Below are 15669 nucleotides of genomic sequence, written 5' to 3' on the forward strand. Positions count from 1 at the left end.
AGATGTTGTTTTATTTAAACAACCTCTTTCTTTCTTTCTTTTGATATTTTCTGTAATGTTCTTATTTGTCCATGCAAGGGTTAAAATACAGCGAGCTGTTAAAGTGTCTCTCTCTCTCGCTCTTCTCCATCTGTCCTTTGAGCCTTTCTCTCCTCATCTTTTACCTCGCCTATTCTCTCCATCTTTCCCCCTCTATGCGAGGGGATGATAACACATACGGCGTGTGTCAGTTATTCTCAGGGCTGAAACGGCCCCTGGGGCGGACAGAGGCTAGATACAGTCCAGTGTGATTCCTAGTGAACTAGTCAGATAATGACACTAGACACCACCTATAAATACACAGAAACAGACACACTGTACTGTACAATACCCAATAAGGAGAACTACGCAAATAGACTAATCATCGAGTTCAGTGAACGTTGTATTTTATAACTTGCTAGTGTATTGGAAAGCCACAACCCTCAGCTTTCAGGTACACTTGATAATCAGCAGATTATACACTCATGAGACAAGGATTGATCCATCACTGTAAACTTGTAGAAAAACACATGAGGGATCTGCAGGCCCTGAGAAATGTCCTATATAGGATCTCTCTTTCTCTATCTCTGTCCTTTTTCTTCTGTATATCTCTCTCTCTCTCTCTCTTTCTATCAATCTCTCTGCCCTTCGACCACAGCTCCTGTACGACATGGAAGCTATTACAGTAAAAGACTATCTATGATTGTGCTGTCCCAGCACTTTTCTGGTGCTTCGGGGGGTATAACAGAAATTAGGATGAAAAGTGCACCGTTTAGACATTAGGTAAACAACGCCACCACTATTCACAAGCGTTATCACATTGTTTCCTGTGAGTCAAATGGGGCTCAATTGTTTTGCTAGGAATTAAAATGTACATATATTTCAATGCTCAGCACAGTTAAAAGCAGGGAATCGCTTTGAATTTGAAAAATGATGTTGTACCACTGTCAATGTGCTGTTCCAGAAGAATGTGTTCTGTGTGGAGGAGTATTATGTCAAATGTAAAAGCTATAAATAAACCAAAACAACAAACATCTGGGTTGGAGTTGTATATATTGTGAGGCATCTACATTCCAAATGACACTCTATTCCCGATTTTGTGCACTACTTTTGACCAACACCCATAGGGCCCTGGTCAAAAGTAGTGTACTAAATAGGGAATAGTATGTCTTTTGGGATGAAATCAAGTCCCCTAACACAGTTCAGAAGCTAATTAAAGTGTAGTCTAGGCCGTTAGCACTGTGAAAAATGTGCTTTCAGGCTATGAGAACAAACTTTCTTATCTAAAAGCACAAGTGTTGCAGAAAGCTGAATTAGTATTTTAGAAAACTGGGGCTCACAGTCACAATTATGATATAGCCCAAGGGATTACAGTAACACATTGTCAACAAAAACAACAATTTCCATTATGATAGTTGTGTCTTTGAATTAGGCTAGGATAGCCTAATTAGGCTACTTAAGCATTAACCTATTTAAAAATCTTGCCAGAAGTCAAGGCTTGCGTCCCAAATGACACCATGTTCCCTATTTAGTGCACTAACTTTGACCAGGGCCCATAGGGGCCTCTTAGAAAACAGGGTTCCAAAACTGTTCTTTGACTGTCCCCATAGGAGAACCCCTTTTAGTTCCCTGTAAAAGCCTTTTTGGTTCCAGGTAGAACTCTTTTGGTTCCATGTAGAACCCTCTGTGTAAATGGTTCTACCTGGAACAAAAATAGTTCTACCTGGAACCAAAAAGGGTTCTTCAAAGGGTTCTCCTATAGGGACAGCTGAAGAACCCTTTTAGGTTCCAGATTAGAGGTCTGCCGATTATGATTTTTCAAAGGCGATACCGATACCGATTATTGGAGGACCAAAAAAGCCGATACTGATTAATCGGCCGATTTATATATATATGTATTTGTAATAATGACAATTACAACAATACTGAATGAACAATGAACACTTTCATTTTAACTTAATATAATACATAAGTAAAATCAATTTAGTCTCAAATAAATAATGAAACATGTTCAATTTTATTTAAATAATGCAAAAACAAAGTGTTAGAGAAGAAAGTTTAAAAAAGCTAACATTTAAGTTCCTTGCTCAGAACATGAGAACATATGAAAGCTGGTGGTTCCTTTTAACATGAGTCTTCAATATTCCCAGGTAAGAAGTTTTAGGTTGTAGTTATTATAGGACTATTTCTCTCTATACCATTTGTATTTCATAGACCTTTGACTATTGGATGTTCTTATAGGCACTTTAGTATTGCCAGCCTAATCTCGGGATTTGCCAGGCTTGCGCTGTGCTCATAAACAGCGCTGTGCTTCAAGCATTGCGAAAAGCTGCTGGCAAACGCAGGAAAGTGCTGTTTGAATGAATGCTTATGAGCCTGCTGGTGCCTACCACCGCTCAGTCAGACTGCTCTATCAAATATCAAATCATAGACTTAATGATAACATAATAAAGACACAGAAATACAAGCCTTAGGTCATTAATAACTATCATTTCGAAAATAAAACATTTATTATTTCAGTGAAATACGGAACCGTTCCGTATTTTATCAAACGGGTGGCAATCGTAGGTGTAAATATTGCTGTTACATTGCAAAACCTTCAATATTATGTCCTAATTATGTAAAATTCTGGCAAAGTCTTTGTTAGGAAGAAATGGTCTTCACACAGTTCGCAACGAGCCAGGCTGCCCAAACTGCTGCATATACCCTGACTCTGCTTGCACAGAACGCAAGAGAAGTGACACAATTTCAGGCATGACATTGATTATATGCAACGCAGGACAAGCTAGTTTAAACAAGTGATATCATCAACCATTTGTAGTTAACTAGTGATTATGTTAAGATTGATTGTTTTTTATAAGAGAAGTTTAATGCTAGCTAGCAACTTACCATGGCTCCTTGCTGCACTCGCGTAACAGGTGGTCAGTCTCCTCGTGGATTGCAATATAATCGGCCATAATCGGTGTCCAAAAATACCGATTACCGATTGTTATGAAAACGTGAAATTGGCCCTAATTAATCGGCCATTCCGATTAATCGGTCGACCTCTATTCTAGATTCCACCTTTCTTTCTAAGAGTACAGTGCAAATAGTGCCATTTGGGACAAAGATCAGGGAAGTAAAATGTGTACACGTAAAGCTCGTGTTCCTGTCAAACCAGCCATCAAACCAGCTACATTCTACAGCCATCTGCCAGATCCATCAACATAGACAGATTGATCTAGAGGCATCAGCTCTGTCGTGGTTTCCCCATCTCCCTGTGGGACAATAACGATGACAATCACATAACCCTTTAGCATTAGAAGGGAAAAGGAGAGGGAGGGAGGGTGGCGAGAGGGGAGACGGTTGGATATACGGGAGCCCACCGTCAGTCATTTAGTGTTCTTTTGTACAGTCGTCCAGTCATGTCTCTCTTCTGTTAGCCTGTGACTTACGGCTGTCCGTGTCACGCTATGACACCACTTCAACTATTTGAATCTTGCAAGAGCACGAGCGGATGCAGAGAGAGCAAATGATGAGTGTTACACGCGTGTCTCTAGTGTGGACACTCTCTTTCGCTTTCTCATTGATATACAGTATTCATTCTCCCCTTGATCTGGTGTCCTAGCACCGTTGTCTATGTAAGGGTTCAGGACTAAAGCACAGGCGTTTGGCTTTTCATGTCAGACAGGCTCCCACTCAATATACTAGTATTTCTCTCTCCCTGTCCTCCTCTTCCTAACTCGATAATGATCAAGCTTGTAGGCCCAAACAACTGTGTTCAATAGAATCGGAATGGGCAACTCTTGGCCTTCTGTCATTGCGGATCACCTCAACATGACTTGGACTCTTTCAAAGGACACAAAACTGCACAAAAGAGCAACCTAAAAGTGTCACACAAAGAAAATGTACCAATCAGAGATTACACTTATACACAGATTCATCACAAACTACACACAATGACAACATACACCTAGCTACAGGTAGTTAGTGACAGACAATAATGTATAATATGAAAATGAACTACAGTAGCTCCTCAGTCAGTGTCTGTGTGTTGGTCACCTCAGTAGCTCTCTGTCAGTGTCTGTGTGTTGGTCACCTCAGTAGCTCTCTGTCAGTGTCTGTGTGTTGGTCACCTCAGTAGCTCCTCTGTCAGTGTCTGTGTGTTGGTCACCTCAGTAGCTCTCTGTCAGTGTCTGTGTGTTGGTCACCTCAGTAGCTCTCTGTCTGTCTGTGTGTTGGTCACCTCAGTAGTTCCTCTGTCAGTTTCTGTGTGTTGGTCACCTCAGTAGTTCCTCTGTCAGTGTCTGTGTGTTGGTCACGTCAGTAGCTCTCTGTCAGTGTCTGTGTGTTGGTCACCTCAGTAGCTCCTCTGTCAGTGTCTGTGTGTTGATCACCTCAGTAGCTCTCTGTCTGTCTGTGTGTTGGTCACCTCAGTAGCTCCTCTGTCAGTGTCTGTGTGTTGGTCACCTCAGTAGCTCTCTGTCTGTCTGTGTGTTGGTCACCTCAGTAGCTTCTCTGTCAGTGTCTGTGTGTTGGTCACCTCAGTAGCTCATCTGTCAGTGTCTGTGTGTTGGTCACCTCAGTAGCTTCTCTGTCAGTGTCTGTGTGTTGGTCACCTCAGTAGCTCATCTGTCAGTGTCTGTGTGTTGGTCACCTCAGTAGCTCTCTCTCTGTCTGTGTGTTGGTCACCTCAGTAGCTCTCTGTCAGTGTCTGTGTGTTGGTCACCTCAGTAGCTCTCTGTCAGTGTGTGTGTTGGTCACCTCAGTAGCTCATCTGTCAGTGTCTGTGTGTTGGTCACCTCAGTAGCTCTCTGTCTGTCTGTGTGTTGGTCACCTCAGTAGCTCTCTGTCAGTGTCTGTGTGTTGGTCACCTCAGTAGCTCATCTGTCAGTGTCTGTGTGTTGGTCACCTCAGTAGCTCTCTGTCAGTGTCTGTGTGTTGGTCACCTCAGTAGCTCTCTGTCTGTCTGTGTGTTGGTCACCTCAGTAGTTCCTCCGTCAGTGTCTGTGTGTTGGTCACGTCAGTAGCTCTCTGTCAGTGTCTGTGTGTTGGTCACCTCAGTAGCTCCTCTGTCAGTGTCTGTGTGTTGGTCACCTCAGTAGCTCTCTGTCTGTCTGTGTGTTGGTCACCTCAGTAGCTCCTCTGTCAGTGTCTGTGTGTTGGTCACCTCAGTAGCTCTCTGTCTGTCTGTGTGTTGGTCACCTCAGTAGCTTCTCTGTCAGTGTCTGTGTGTTGATCTCAGTAGCTCATCTGTCAGTGTCTGTGTGTTGGTCACCTCAGTAGCTTCTCTGTCAGTGTCTGTGTGTTGGTCACCTCAGTAGCTCATCTGTCAATGTCTGTGTGTTGGTCACCTCAGTAGCTCTCTGTCTGTCTGTGTGTTGGTCACCTCAGTAGCTCTCTGTAAGTGTCTGTGTGTTGGTCACCTCAGTAGCTCATCTGTCAGTGGCTGTGTGTTGGTCACCTCAGTAGCTCTCTGTCTGTCTGTGTGTTGGTCACCTCAGTAGCTCTCTGTCAGTGTCTGTGTGTTGGTCACCTCAGTAGCTCTCTGTCAGTGTCTGTGTGTTGGTCACCTCAGTAGCTCCTCTGTCAGTGTCTGTGTGTTGGTCACCTCAGTAGCTCCTCTGTCAGTGTCTGTGTGTTGGTCACCTCAGTAGCTCTCTGTCTGTCTGTGTGTTGGTCACCTTAGTAGCTCTCTGTCAGTGTCTGTGTGTTGGTCACCTCAGTAGCTCCTCTGTCAGTGTCTGTGTGTTGGTCACCTCAGTAGATCCTCTGTCAGTGTCTGTGTGTTGGTCACCTCAGTAGCTCATCTGTCAGTGTCTGTGTGTTGGTCACCTCAGTAGCTCTCTGTCAGTGTCTGTGTGTTGGTCACCTCAGTAGCTCTCTGTCAGTGTCTGTGTGTTGGTCACCTCAGTAGCTCCTCAGTCAGTGTCTGTGTGTTGGTCACCTCAGTAGCTCCTCTGTCAGTGTCTGTGTGTTGGTCACCTCAGTAGCTCTCTGTCAGTGTCTGTGTGTTGGTCACCTCAGTAGCTCTCTGTCAGTGTCTGTGTGTTGGTCACCTCAGTAGCTCTCTGTCTGTCTGTGTGTTGGTCACCTCAGTAGCTCTCTGTCAGTGTCTGTGTGTTGGTCACCTCAGTAGCTCCTCTGTCAGTGTCTGTGTGTTGGTCACCTCAGTAGCTCTCTGTCAGTGTCTGTGTGTTGGTCACCTCAGTAGCTCCTCTGTCAGTGTCTGTGTGTTGGTCACCTCAGTAGCTCTCTGTCAGTGTCTGTGTGTTGGTCACCTCAGTAGCTCATCTGTCAGTGTCTGTGTGTTGGTCACCTCAGTAGCTCTCTGTCTGTCTGTGTGTTGGTCACCTCAGTAGCTCTCTGTCAGTGTCTGTGTGTTGGTCACCTCAGTAGCTCTCTGTCAGTGTCTGTGTGTTGGTCACCTCAGTAGCTCCTCTGTCAGTGTCTGTGTGTTGGTCACCTCAGTAGCTCCTCTGTCAGTGTCTGTGTGTTGGTCACCTCAGTAGCTCTCTGTCTGTCTGTGTGTTGGTCACCTCAGTAGCTCTCTGTCAGTGTCTGTGTGTTGGTCACCTCAGTAGCTCCTCTGTCAGTGTCTGTGTGTTGGTCACCTCAGTAGCTCATCTGTCAGTGTCTGTGTGTTGGTCACCTCAGTAGCTCTCTGTCAGTGTCTGTGTGTTGGTCACCTCAGTAGCTCTCTGTCAGTGTCTGTGTGTTGGTCACCTCAGTAGCTCCTCAGTCAGTGTCTGTGTGTTGGTCACCTCAGTAGCTCCTCTGTCAGTGTCTGTGTGTTGGTCACCTCAGTAGCTCTCTGTCAGTGTCTGTGTGTTGGTCACCTCAGTAGCTCTCTGTCAGTGTCTGTGTGTTGGTCACCTCAGTAGCTCTCTGTCTGTCTGTGTGTTGGTCACCTCAGTAGCTCTCTGTCAGTGTCTGTGTGTTGGTCACCTCAGTAGCTCTCTGTCAGTGTCTGTGTGTTGGTCACCTCAGTAGTTCCTCTGTCAGTGTCTGTGTGTTGGTCACCTCAGTGGTGAACTCATATGAACTTCCTGTGCCTGTCCCAGCTGGGTAGTGTCAGTGGATCGCTAGATAACGAGCTAGCGCTACATCATGCAGGCTCACTAATTAGCCTGGCCAGGAAATCAAAGGCTAACCTTTAAGGCAGTGGGAATACTTCATTAGAGAAGAGACACACACTTCCAAGAAGAGGAGGTAGCCATAGCAACACGCTTCTGGGACAGTGGCTGTCAACAAACAGTGGTGCACATGGCTGGTATATCAAATCAAATCAAATTCTATTTGCCACATGCTCCGAATACAACAGGTGTAGATCTTACAGTGAAATGCTTACTTACAAGCCCTTAACCAACAATGCAGTTTCAAAAAAATTATAATTATAAAATACCCCCCCCCCCCTAAAATAAGAATAAGAAATAAAAGTAACAAATAATGAAAAAGTAGCAGTAAAATAACAATAGTGTTACTCTAGGAGAGATGATGATTTGCTTGCCGTGTGGCTGTGACCCGTCTTTAGATCGTAAACAGATATTCTCATGCAGACTGCCTTTTAACAAATGACAATTCAGAACATGACACCGGCCTCTTGGGGTAGCTGACGTCACCTCTCTGCTCCTCGATTTCTCACCCTCGCCTCGGCCTGCTTGAATAATCCAGTAGGACACACGCCAACCGACCAGAAAGTAGTGCCAACCTTACCCAGGGTCGCCAAGGCAACACAGCCTGACCCACCAGCAAGTAGTGCCAACCTTACCCAGGGTCGCCAAGGCAGCACAGCCTGATCCACCAGCCACCCATTGAAGAGATCGCTACTCCATGTACTTAGGCTGTAGCCCTATTAGGACAAATGTCAACAAATATCACAATGTGGTCATGATACTAGCAATACTAATGATTATTTCCTGTTCCTCATTGAAAGTGGACATTCTGAAATAGTGACTAAATGTTTACGTCCTGGACTGAACAGAGCGCTCTGATCACTTCTGAAATTCTAGGCTTTGTTCTTTTTTTAAATTTAGACACACAAATCCAACTACTATTAAGTAAATGATAGTGTAATCAAGAAAGAGAACAAACTAACATCGTAATCAAAGATATTTTTATAACTAGTTAATCTGTGTCGTTTTCAACGGGAGCAAATGATAGTGGGCAGAAGAAGGAGGTGGGCAGAGCCAAGCACGAGCTAGCGAGATCCTATTGGCGCATTCTATTATGTATTTGCATATTTCCGCTAGGGAACGCCTACTCTGTGAAGTGCACGTGATAACTCAATCCGCCCTTGCTCTCCTTGTAAACAACTTTTTTAAACTTTGGCAAAGGGTAAAGTTACAAAACTTAGTGCTCTCTGTTTGTAAGAGATTCTAGTTTTGGGAACAGGAAACTGTATTGAGATCAGACTTTTCTTAGATGGCAAAATGTGCAGAATGTCAGCCCAGTTCCATCTCACTACATACTCTCCCACTGCCGGCACCTGGGCTTCCTCTCATCACCATATTTGGTCGGGAGTGGAAATTCCAACCGGGATGCTTCAGATTTATGCATCCGGTGAAACATCTGGCGCCTTGTTCTATCTGTGGCGTAATGGCTCTGTCTCCCAGTGACATGTTCCCACGACAATGGATAGTACTGAAAACACACGACAGGCCTACTGCTGGTGACGACTACAGACAGCTTCGCCTGTGACAGTGTGACTCTACCCTAACTAACACTGGACACTTCAGTTTCATTAAAGATTTAATAGCTCACAGAACTGCTACTAACCACAACCTCGATCAATGTATGCCTATGAAGTCTCAGAGAGATGCAGCGTGTATGAGCAGTAGAGAGGATGATAGATAATGGAAGTGAGAATAATGAAAGAGAGAAAGGTGTGAGCAGGAAGTAGAGAGAGATGGGGGGGACAGAGAGAGAGCAAGGGGGGCTGGCAGAGAGAGGGGAGAGAGAGAGAGAGAGAGAGAGAGAGAGAGAGAGAGAGAGAGAGAGAGAGAGAGAGAGAGAGAGAGAGCGAGAGGTGTGGTGATGGGACTGGACAAATAAACACACACCAAACCAAACAGCCCCTGCCCTGACCATTGAGCAGCCATTAGTACAGACCTCAGCATTGGCCTCGGTCCCACCATGGAGTCATCATAACACTGTTGGCCGCTGGCAGTACGAGACACACACACAGAGACACACACCACACACACACCACCCGCTTTCAATTATTCAGTCAGCCAGGCCTCCCAGGCAGGGCATGCCAACTGGTAACATGAGTCATGTTAGGAATGGGCTCTGTCGTTACACTTGTGCCTATGTTGTGAGTCCTAGTGACAACACATCATACCCCCATGCTAGATATTTAGCATTTGGGACTGAGATTGGAATAGCTAGCTAACTGTTTGTGCTTATTATTGCGTTGTATTCAAAGACACTTGGTATTGTATTGAGTTGTACGGTCATTGTTGATTTCATAGTTTATTTCTATCAGAAATAGTACAGTATAGATACAGTAGGTATACTTCATCTCTATATTCTATTCTCTCTCTGGGGTGATTTCTGTGTTTAATGTCTTGGTGTAATTCAAACCCTTTGTGACTAATCATGCAACAGTTTTACACCTGCTTCTCCGCTGGGGGAAACCTTCAGTGTATGCTAGATGTGGAGTGATAGTAATATTGCCTCAGTGTACGTCTGTAAGCATAAAGTGCCTTCGGAAAATACCCCTTGACTTTTTCCACATTTTGTTATATTACAGCCTTATTCTAAAATGGATCAAAAACAAAAAAAACTATCCTCAGCAATCTACACACAATACCCCATAATAACAAAGCTTAAACAGGTATTTAGAAATGTTTACAAATGTATAAAAAATAAAAACAGAAATACTGTATTCAAACCCTTTGCTAAGAGACTCGAAATTGAGCTCAGGTGCATCCTGTTTCCATTGATCATCCTTAAGATGTTTCTACAACTTGATGGAGTCCACCTGTGGTAAATTCAATTGATTGGATATGATTTGGAAAGTCACACACCTGCCTATATAAGGTCCCACAGTTGTCAGAGCAAAAACCAAGCCATGAGGTGGAAGGAATTGTCCGTAGAGCTCCTAGACAGGATTGTGTCGAGGCACAGATCTGGAGAAGAGTACCAAAACTTTTCTGCAGCATTTAAATCCCCAAGAACACAGTGGCCTCCATCATTCTTACATGGAAGAAGTTTGGGACCACCAATAGTCTTCCTAGAGCTGGCCGCCCGTCCAAACTGAACAATCGGGGGAGAAGGGCCTTGGTCAGTGAGGTGACCAAGAACCCGATGGTCACTCTGACAGAGCTCTAGAGTTCCTCTGTGGAGATGGGAGAACCTTCCAGAAGAACAACCATCTCTGCAGCACTCCACCAATCAGGCCTTTATGGTAGAGTGGCCAGACGGAAGCCACTCCTCAGTAAAAGGCACATGACAGCCCACTTGGACTTTGACCAAAGGCACCTAAAGACTCTCAGACCATGAGAAACAAGATTCTCTGGTCTGACGAAACCAAGATTGAACTCTTTGGCCTGAATTCCAAGCGTCAAGTCTGGAGGAAACCTGGCACCATCCCAACCGGTGAAGCATGGTGGTGGCAGCATCATGCTGTGGGAATGTTTTTCAGCGGCAGGGACTGGGAGACAAGTCAAGATCGAGGGAAAGATGAATGGAGCAAACAACAGAGAGATCCTTGATGAAAACCTGCTACAGAGCGCCTCAGACTGGGACGAAGGTTCACCTTCCAACAGGACAACGATCCTAAGCATACAGCCAAGACAATACAGGAGTGGCTTCGGGACAAGTCTCTGAATGTCCTTGAGTGGCCCAGCCTGAGCACAGACTTGAACCCGATCAAACATCTCTGGAGACCTGAAAATAACTGTGCAGCAACACTCCCAACCTAACCTGGCAGAGCTTGAGAGGATCTGCAGAGAAGAATGGGAGAAACTCCCCAAATACAGGTGTGCCAAGCTTATAGCGTCATACCCAAGAAGACTCAATGCTGTAATTGCTGCCAAATGGACTTGAACAAAGCACTGAGTAAAGGGTCTGAATACTTATGTAAATGTGAAATTTCTGTTTTTTATTTGTAATAAATTAGCGGGGGAAAAACTACTGTTTTTGCTTCGTCATTATGGGGTATTGTGTGTAGATTGATGAGGGAAAACATGTTTTTTAATAAATTTTAGAATAAGTCTGTAACCTAACAAAATGTAGAAAAAGCCAAGGGGTCTGAATACTTACCGGAGGCACTGTAACTTTTACAGCTGTGGTTATTGAATAATGTCGTCTTCATTTCCAGGAAAAATGGGGTCTATTTGTATGACTACAGTCATAAAATGTAAAGAAACAAGTGCTGAATGAGAGCGAATGGAAATGCTGCCTTGAACTTGATTCTGTCAATGTATACAGTATATATACACACACACACACAAATATACCATAGAGTAGAGGGCAAAATATATCAAGTACCGTGCCAGCAATTCGATTTTTTGCCATTTACTCTACAGACCTTGAACATAAAGTAGTTCAACTTTACTAGTTGAACCTTACTAGTAGTTTGTAGTAAAGTTGCTTCACGTAAGGCAATGACGTGTATGCTTGTTGGATCAGTAAACTCTGATTCCTTTTAGTCGCTCTCCACCAGGGTCATATTCATTACTGGACACTGTAGCAAAACGCTTTGCAACAGAAAATGAAAACAACCGTTTGTTATTGGTCAAGTTCAGGTCGTCCCTCCCCGTTTTGGCCCTTTTGCTTCCGTTTCGTGCCTGGTGAATACAACCCAGATAACATCACTGTGGTACTGTAGCCTACAGTCAGAGGAATGATTCTTATACGTGTCTATTACCTTACCAGTCCCAGACACAGACAGGGAAATAAGCTTAGAAATCCATTGTCTCACTGTAATTACTTTGTGTCGACAGTTCTAGTTTCGTTTACATGCATAACAATAATGTACCACTAGATACGTCGCTGTACTGACAGACACAGTATCCAAGGCTTCCTTTGTCCATCACAAACGTTAATGATGTCTCCTCCACACATATTTTTGATTATCCAATGGGAAACATGCCACTTGAAAAGACACGAAACCATAATAAAATAAATGACATCATTTGGTTCTCTCTCTTCCATTATAACAAGGGCAGACTAATGTGGGGGAAATTGCTTTTTAGCAGAGTGGGAGACGGACCAAAAGAGGGAAAATGTTCAGAAATGCATTGGAGAAGAAGTAAGCAAGTTCAAGTTCAGGCCTCTCTGGGGTTATAGGACTCTCAACTAACAACCAACTAGATACAGGAAGTTGGGACCATTATTAAACTTTCTTCCAATGCCAGTGAGGATTTCTCTTGAAAATAGTCTGACCACCAATTACAGAGCAGCAGGTTTATGTCAACCGTCATCTTTTATTGTCCTCTGTGACCTATATGTGTGTTTGTGAGTATAAAGAGTTGCAGGAGAGACAGGCTGCCAGACCCACCCTGTACTGTCCAAACCACACAGATTCACCACAGTACTCCAAACCAACAACTATTTTTAGTATCAGAGGGATTAAGGAATATGAATCATAGTATTTTGGTTCTCTTTCACTTCCTGGCGTTACACTAAACACCACACACTGTACACTGTATGAGCTTTTATTCCAATGCCCATTCATTGTGTTGTGAATTTTCAACAAAGGAAAAGGTTTAATCTTAGAGCAAATAGAATAATATACCTATTGAGCTTTTTAAGGTCATACAAATGTATTTTGCTGTGGAATGACAAACAATTCCTTCCTGCTTTATAATGCAGTTGATCTGTTAGCCTTCTCTCCATGCACTGACTGCAGAAAGAAGGGACTGAAAGCTCAATGTATTTGCATTACAATATGCTCTCAGTCATCTGATCTGATCTGAAGCCAGATCACAATGATCAAGGTTCTTCAGTTTCAGGCTCCTGGCTATGCTTTTGACCGTGCACCAAGACATGCCTGCTTCCTAAATGGCACCCCATTCCCTTTAAAGTGCACCACTTTCGAACACGGCCCATAGGGAGGGCTTTGGTCATAAGTAGTGGCCTATGTAGGGAGTAGGGTGCCATTTGGAATGCAACCCTGAGGTGGGGGAGAGGGAGGGCCGCAGCCCCCTTGTCATGTTGGCTTTGACATCTATTACTGCATGACCTGTAGCATCTGTTTTTCATCTTCACAGGTTTGTATATGTTGGGCTTGCAAATCATGTGGATATAAACCTTCTATTAGCAGTGTTAACATGCTAAATGCATAGAGTTCATATAATTCATCCTATATGTAAGTATATGGGTAAATGCTTGGTAATGGGATTATGTCCATTCAATTGCAAAGGAATGACAGAGCCATTAGTTCACTCACCCTAAAATTGACTATTAACATTTGACTCTATACATATTCTATAGTTTTTGCACACATGTTATGCAGATAGTCTACTTTTGGCACGGACTTTGACTTTACCACACCCTCCTTTAATTTTAGGGAATGCGAGCCAAACTTCAGCTGGCACCGCCCACTTGGCAGAATATTGAGTGATAGTGGGTAATAATTTTGAACTTTCTATGAGTACCCGGTGCAGGATGGGGAGACATGAACCTTTTGAAAGAAGGCTATGTTTTTGTTTTTATTTGATTTATTTTTATTTACAGAAACATTTGTGTAATCAGAAATAAACTAAGCTGTGTAGGCCTATAGCCTATTGTAAACCCGTTATAACAATTCATGACCACGTTATAAGGTTGAAATAAATGATTAGGCTACAGCATCCACAAAGCACTCCCTTGTTAAGTTTTGAAACACCAGATATTACAGACAAATGTGTCAAGCGGTTAAACCAATGGATAAATAGTTGAGAACCATTTTGACAATTAGATATGTAGGCTACAGATGTAGGATGATAATTGTATCCTGTTTGCTACAGCAGGAAAATAATCCTGCAGCAACTGAAAATCTGAATTATTATGTGGATTATAATTTTGGGACATTTTTGTAGGGGTTGATACATTTTTCTTAAGGGAAAATGAAGTCTCAAATTTCAAGTGGAAATTATAAACTTCAGAAGCCTTTTTAAACCTCAAATATACTACAAATTTAACATTTCCTGTATTGCAGGACATTTCTCCTACAACAGGGAAATCAAATTAAGATCTTGATCTGTAAAGTGGGGAGTTTAAATAAATGTTCTCTAAATCCCATTCTCATTTGTCTTGGGTTGTGTGGGACATCACAAATCCAATTCCCATCCTTGCAGTATAGGTAATGGCATCACCAAATGCGCCAATAGCCTATGGTGCTACGTTATGAAAATACAAGTTATATTTGAATTAGGATACATAATCACAAGTTAGATCTCAGTTCATTATAATACCACTCCAATCAATGTTCAAAGTTAGTGACCAGATATATCAGGTGGATTTATTTAACAACAACCATTGAACCATAGAAGCATGCTTTGCTTCTAAAATTGCCTAACATATGGCTATAGGCACATTCCACGTCTAAAATAGTAATAGCGTGAGGGAGAAAGGTGGACCGAATGGAACAGTACTGTTGTAGCCTTTCTAGTTCGCACCTCGTAAACACTCACAAAGAGGTCTGCTGTTGAAGCTAAATTCAACTCCATCCCTAAAGCATGGAGGGCTCATATCGGTTCGTATTCAAACCCCAGGCATAAATTGACACGCATTATGATCCTATGTGTCTTGGTAACTAGGAATTATTATGCATAAAACACAAGATGTTTCTATTTTTTTAAATTGAAATAACAATGAATGGTCACCACCAGTGAAAAAAGCTAGCAGTACCCCGTTCCCATTCTTACCTCTACGCTGAACGGTTGTTCCTCTCCATTCACGGCACATAAAATCCACAGCAAGAATTGCAAGCACAACGTCCCTAGATAAAAGCTATTCAAACGTCTTCTAGTGTGAAATGCTAACAAAATCATAATGAAGCCCCTTAATTGTTTCTGCTTGTTTTATTAATAGTCACTAAAAACAAACGGACAAGGAGTAAATCCCTGGCGTCTCAGGCGGAGGCTAGGAGGAACATTGGTGGTGACGGTATCTCTCTCGGTATCTCTCTCGCATGCCCGGGGAAGGAATGATCGTCGCCTCGGTTCGTCGAGGGTTGAAGAGGAAGTTATCCGGAGAAGACAATAATTCGCAATTGTTTTTCAGATGTTCCGTTTTATTTGTCCACTGCTCAGTTCTCCTCAGTGGATCCACATCTAATGCTGTTGTCAGACACATTTAGCTTGGGTCCTACACTGCGCGGCATAGCTGCTAGTTTTCAACCATAACTCGGATGACTGCGCCTGCGCTCTCTCTCCGAACCCCCATCAGAGCCGCATATTATAACACTCCCATTTTGGAGCCTGCGAGGCTCATAGCGTCACGGAATCTTGGATCATATACCAAACTATATCATCGCTATATCGTACCTTATGGACAGTAGTGGAAAAGGGAGGGGATAAAGGAGCCCGAGGTTGTTATTCCTGGGGCCAAACACAAACGTGCTACCTTAACCAAGCTAGTATGACAGAATCTGTGTTGCCCATAACATCGGTGGTTGCCGATGGTTGTTGATGATGATGATAATGACGATGAAGCTTTCGATTATGATTAACCTATATA

The 15669-nt window shown here is 43.3% G+C and overlaps 1 protein-coding gene across 4 annotated transcripts in view; it reads right to left on the minus strand.

Annotated features, from left to right (window-relative positions):
- The window catches only part of LOC129822870 (matrix metalloproteinase-16-like), an 80680-nt gene extending 65315 nt beyond the window's left edge, over window positions 1–15365 (minus strand). Inside the window, exon 1 of one of the 4 annotated variants that reach the window (XM_055881349.1) lies at window positions 14856–15365. In XM_055881349.1, the coding sequence (XP_055737324.1) occupies window positions 14856–14981 (126 nt within the window). In that variant the 5' untranslated portion in view covers window positions 14982–15365. The remainder of the gene's footprint in view (window positions 1–14855) is intronic. The other 3 variants (XM_055881351.1, XM_055881350.1, XM_055881352.1) reach the window with 3 other exon arrangements.
- Window positions 15366–15669: the final 304 nt, after the last annotated feature.

The sequence above is a fragment of the Salvelinus fontinalis genome, chromosome 25 (genome assembly GCF_029448725.1).
Source record: "Salvelinus fontinalis isolate EN_2023a chromosome 25, ASM2944872v1, whole genome shotgun sequence".
Lineage (NCBI taxonomy): Eukaryota > Metazoa > Chordata > Actinopteri > Salmoniformes > Salmonidae > Salvelinus > Salvelinus fontinalis.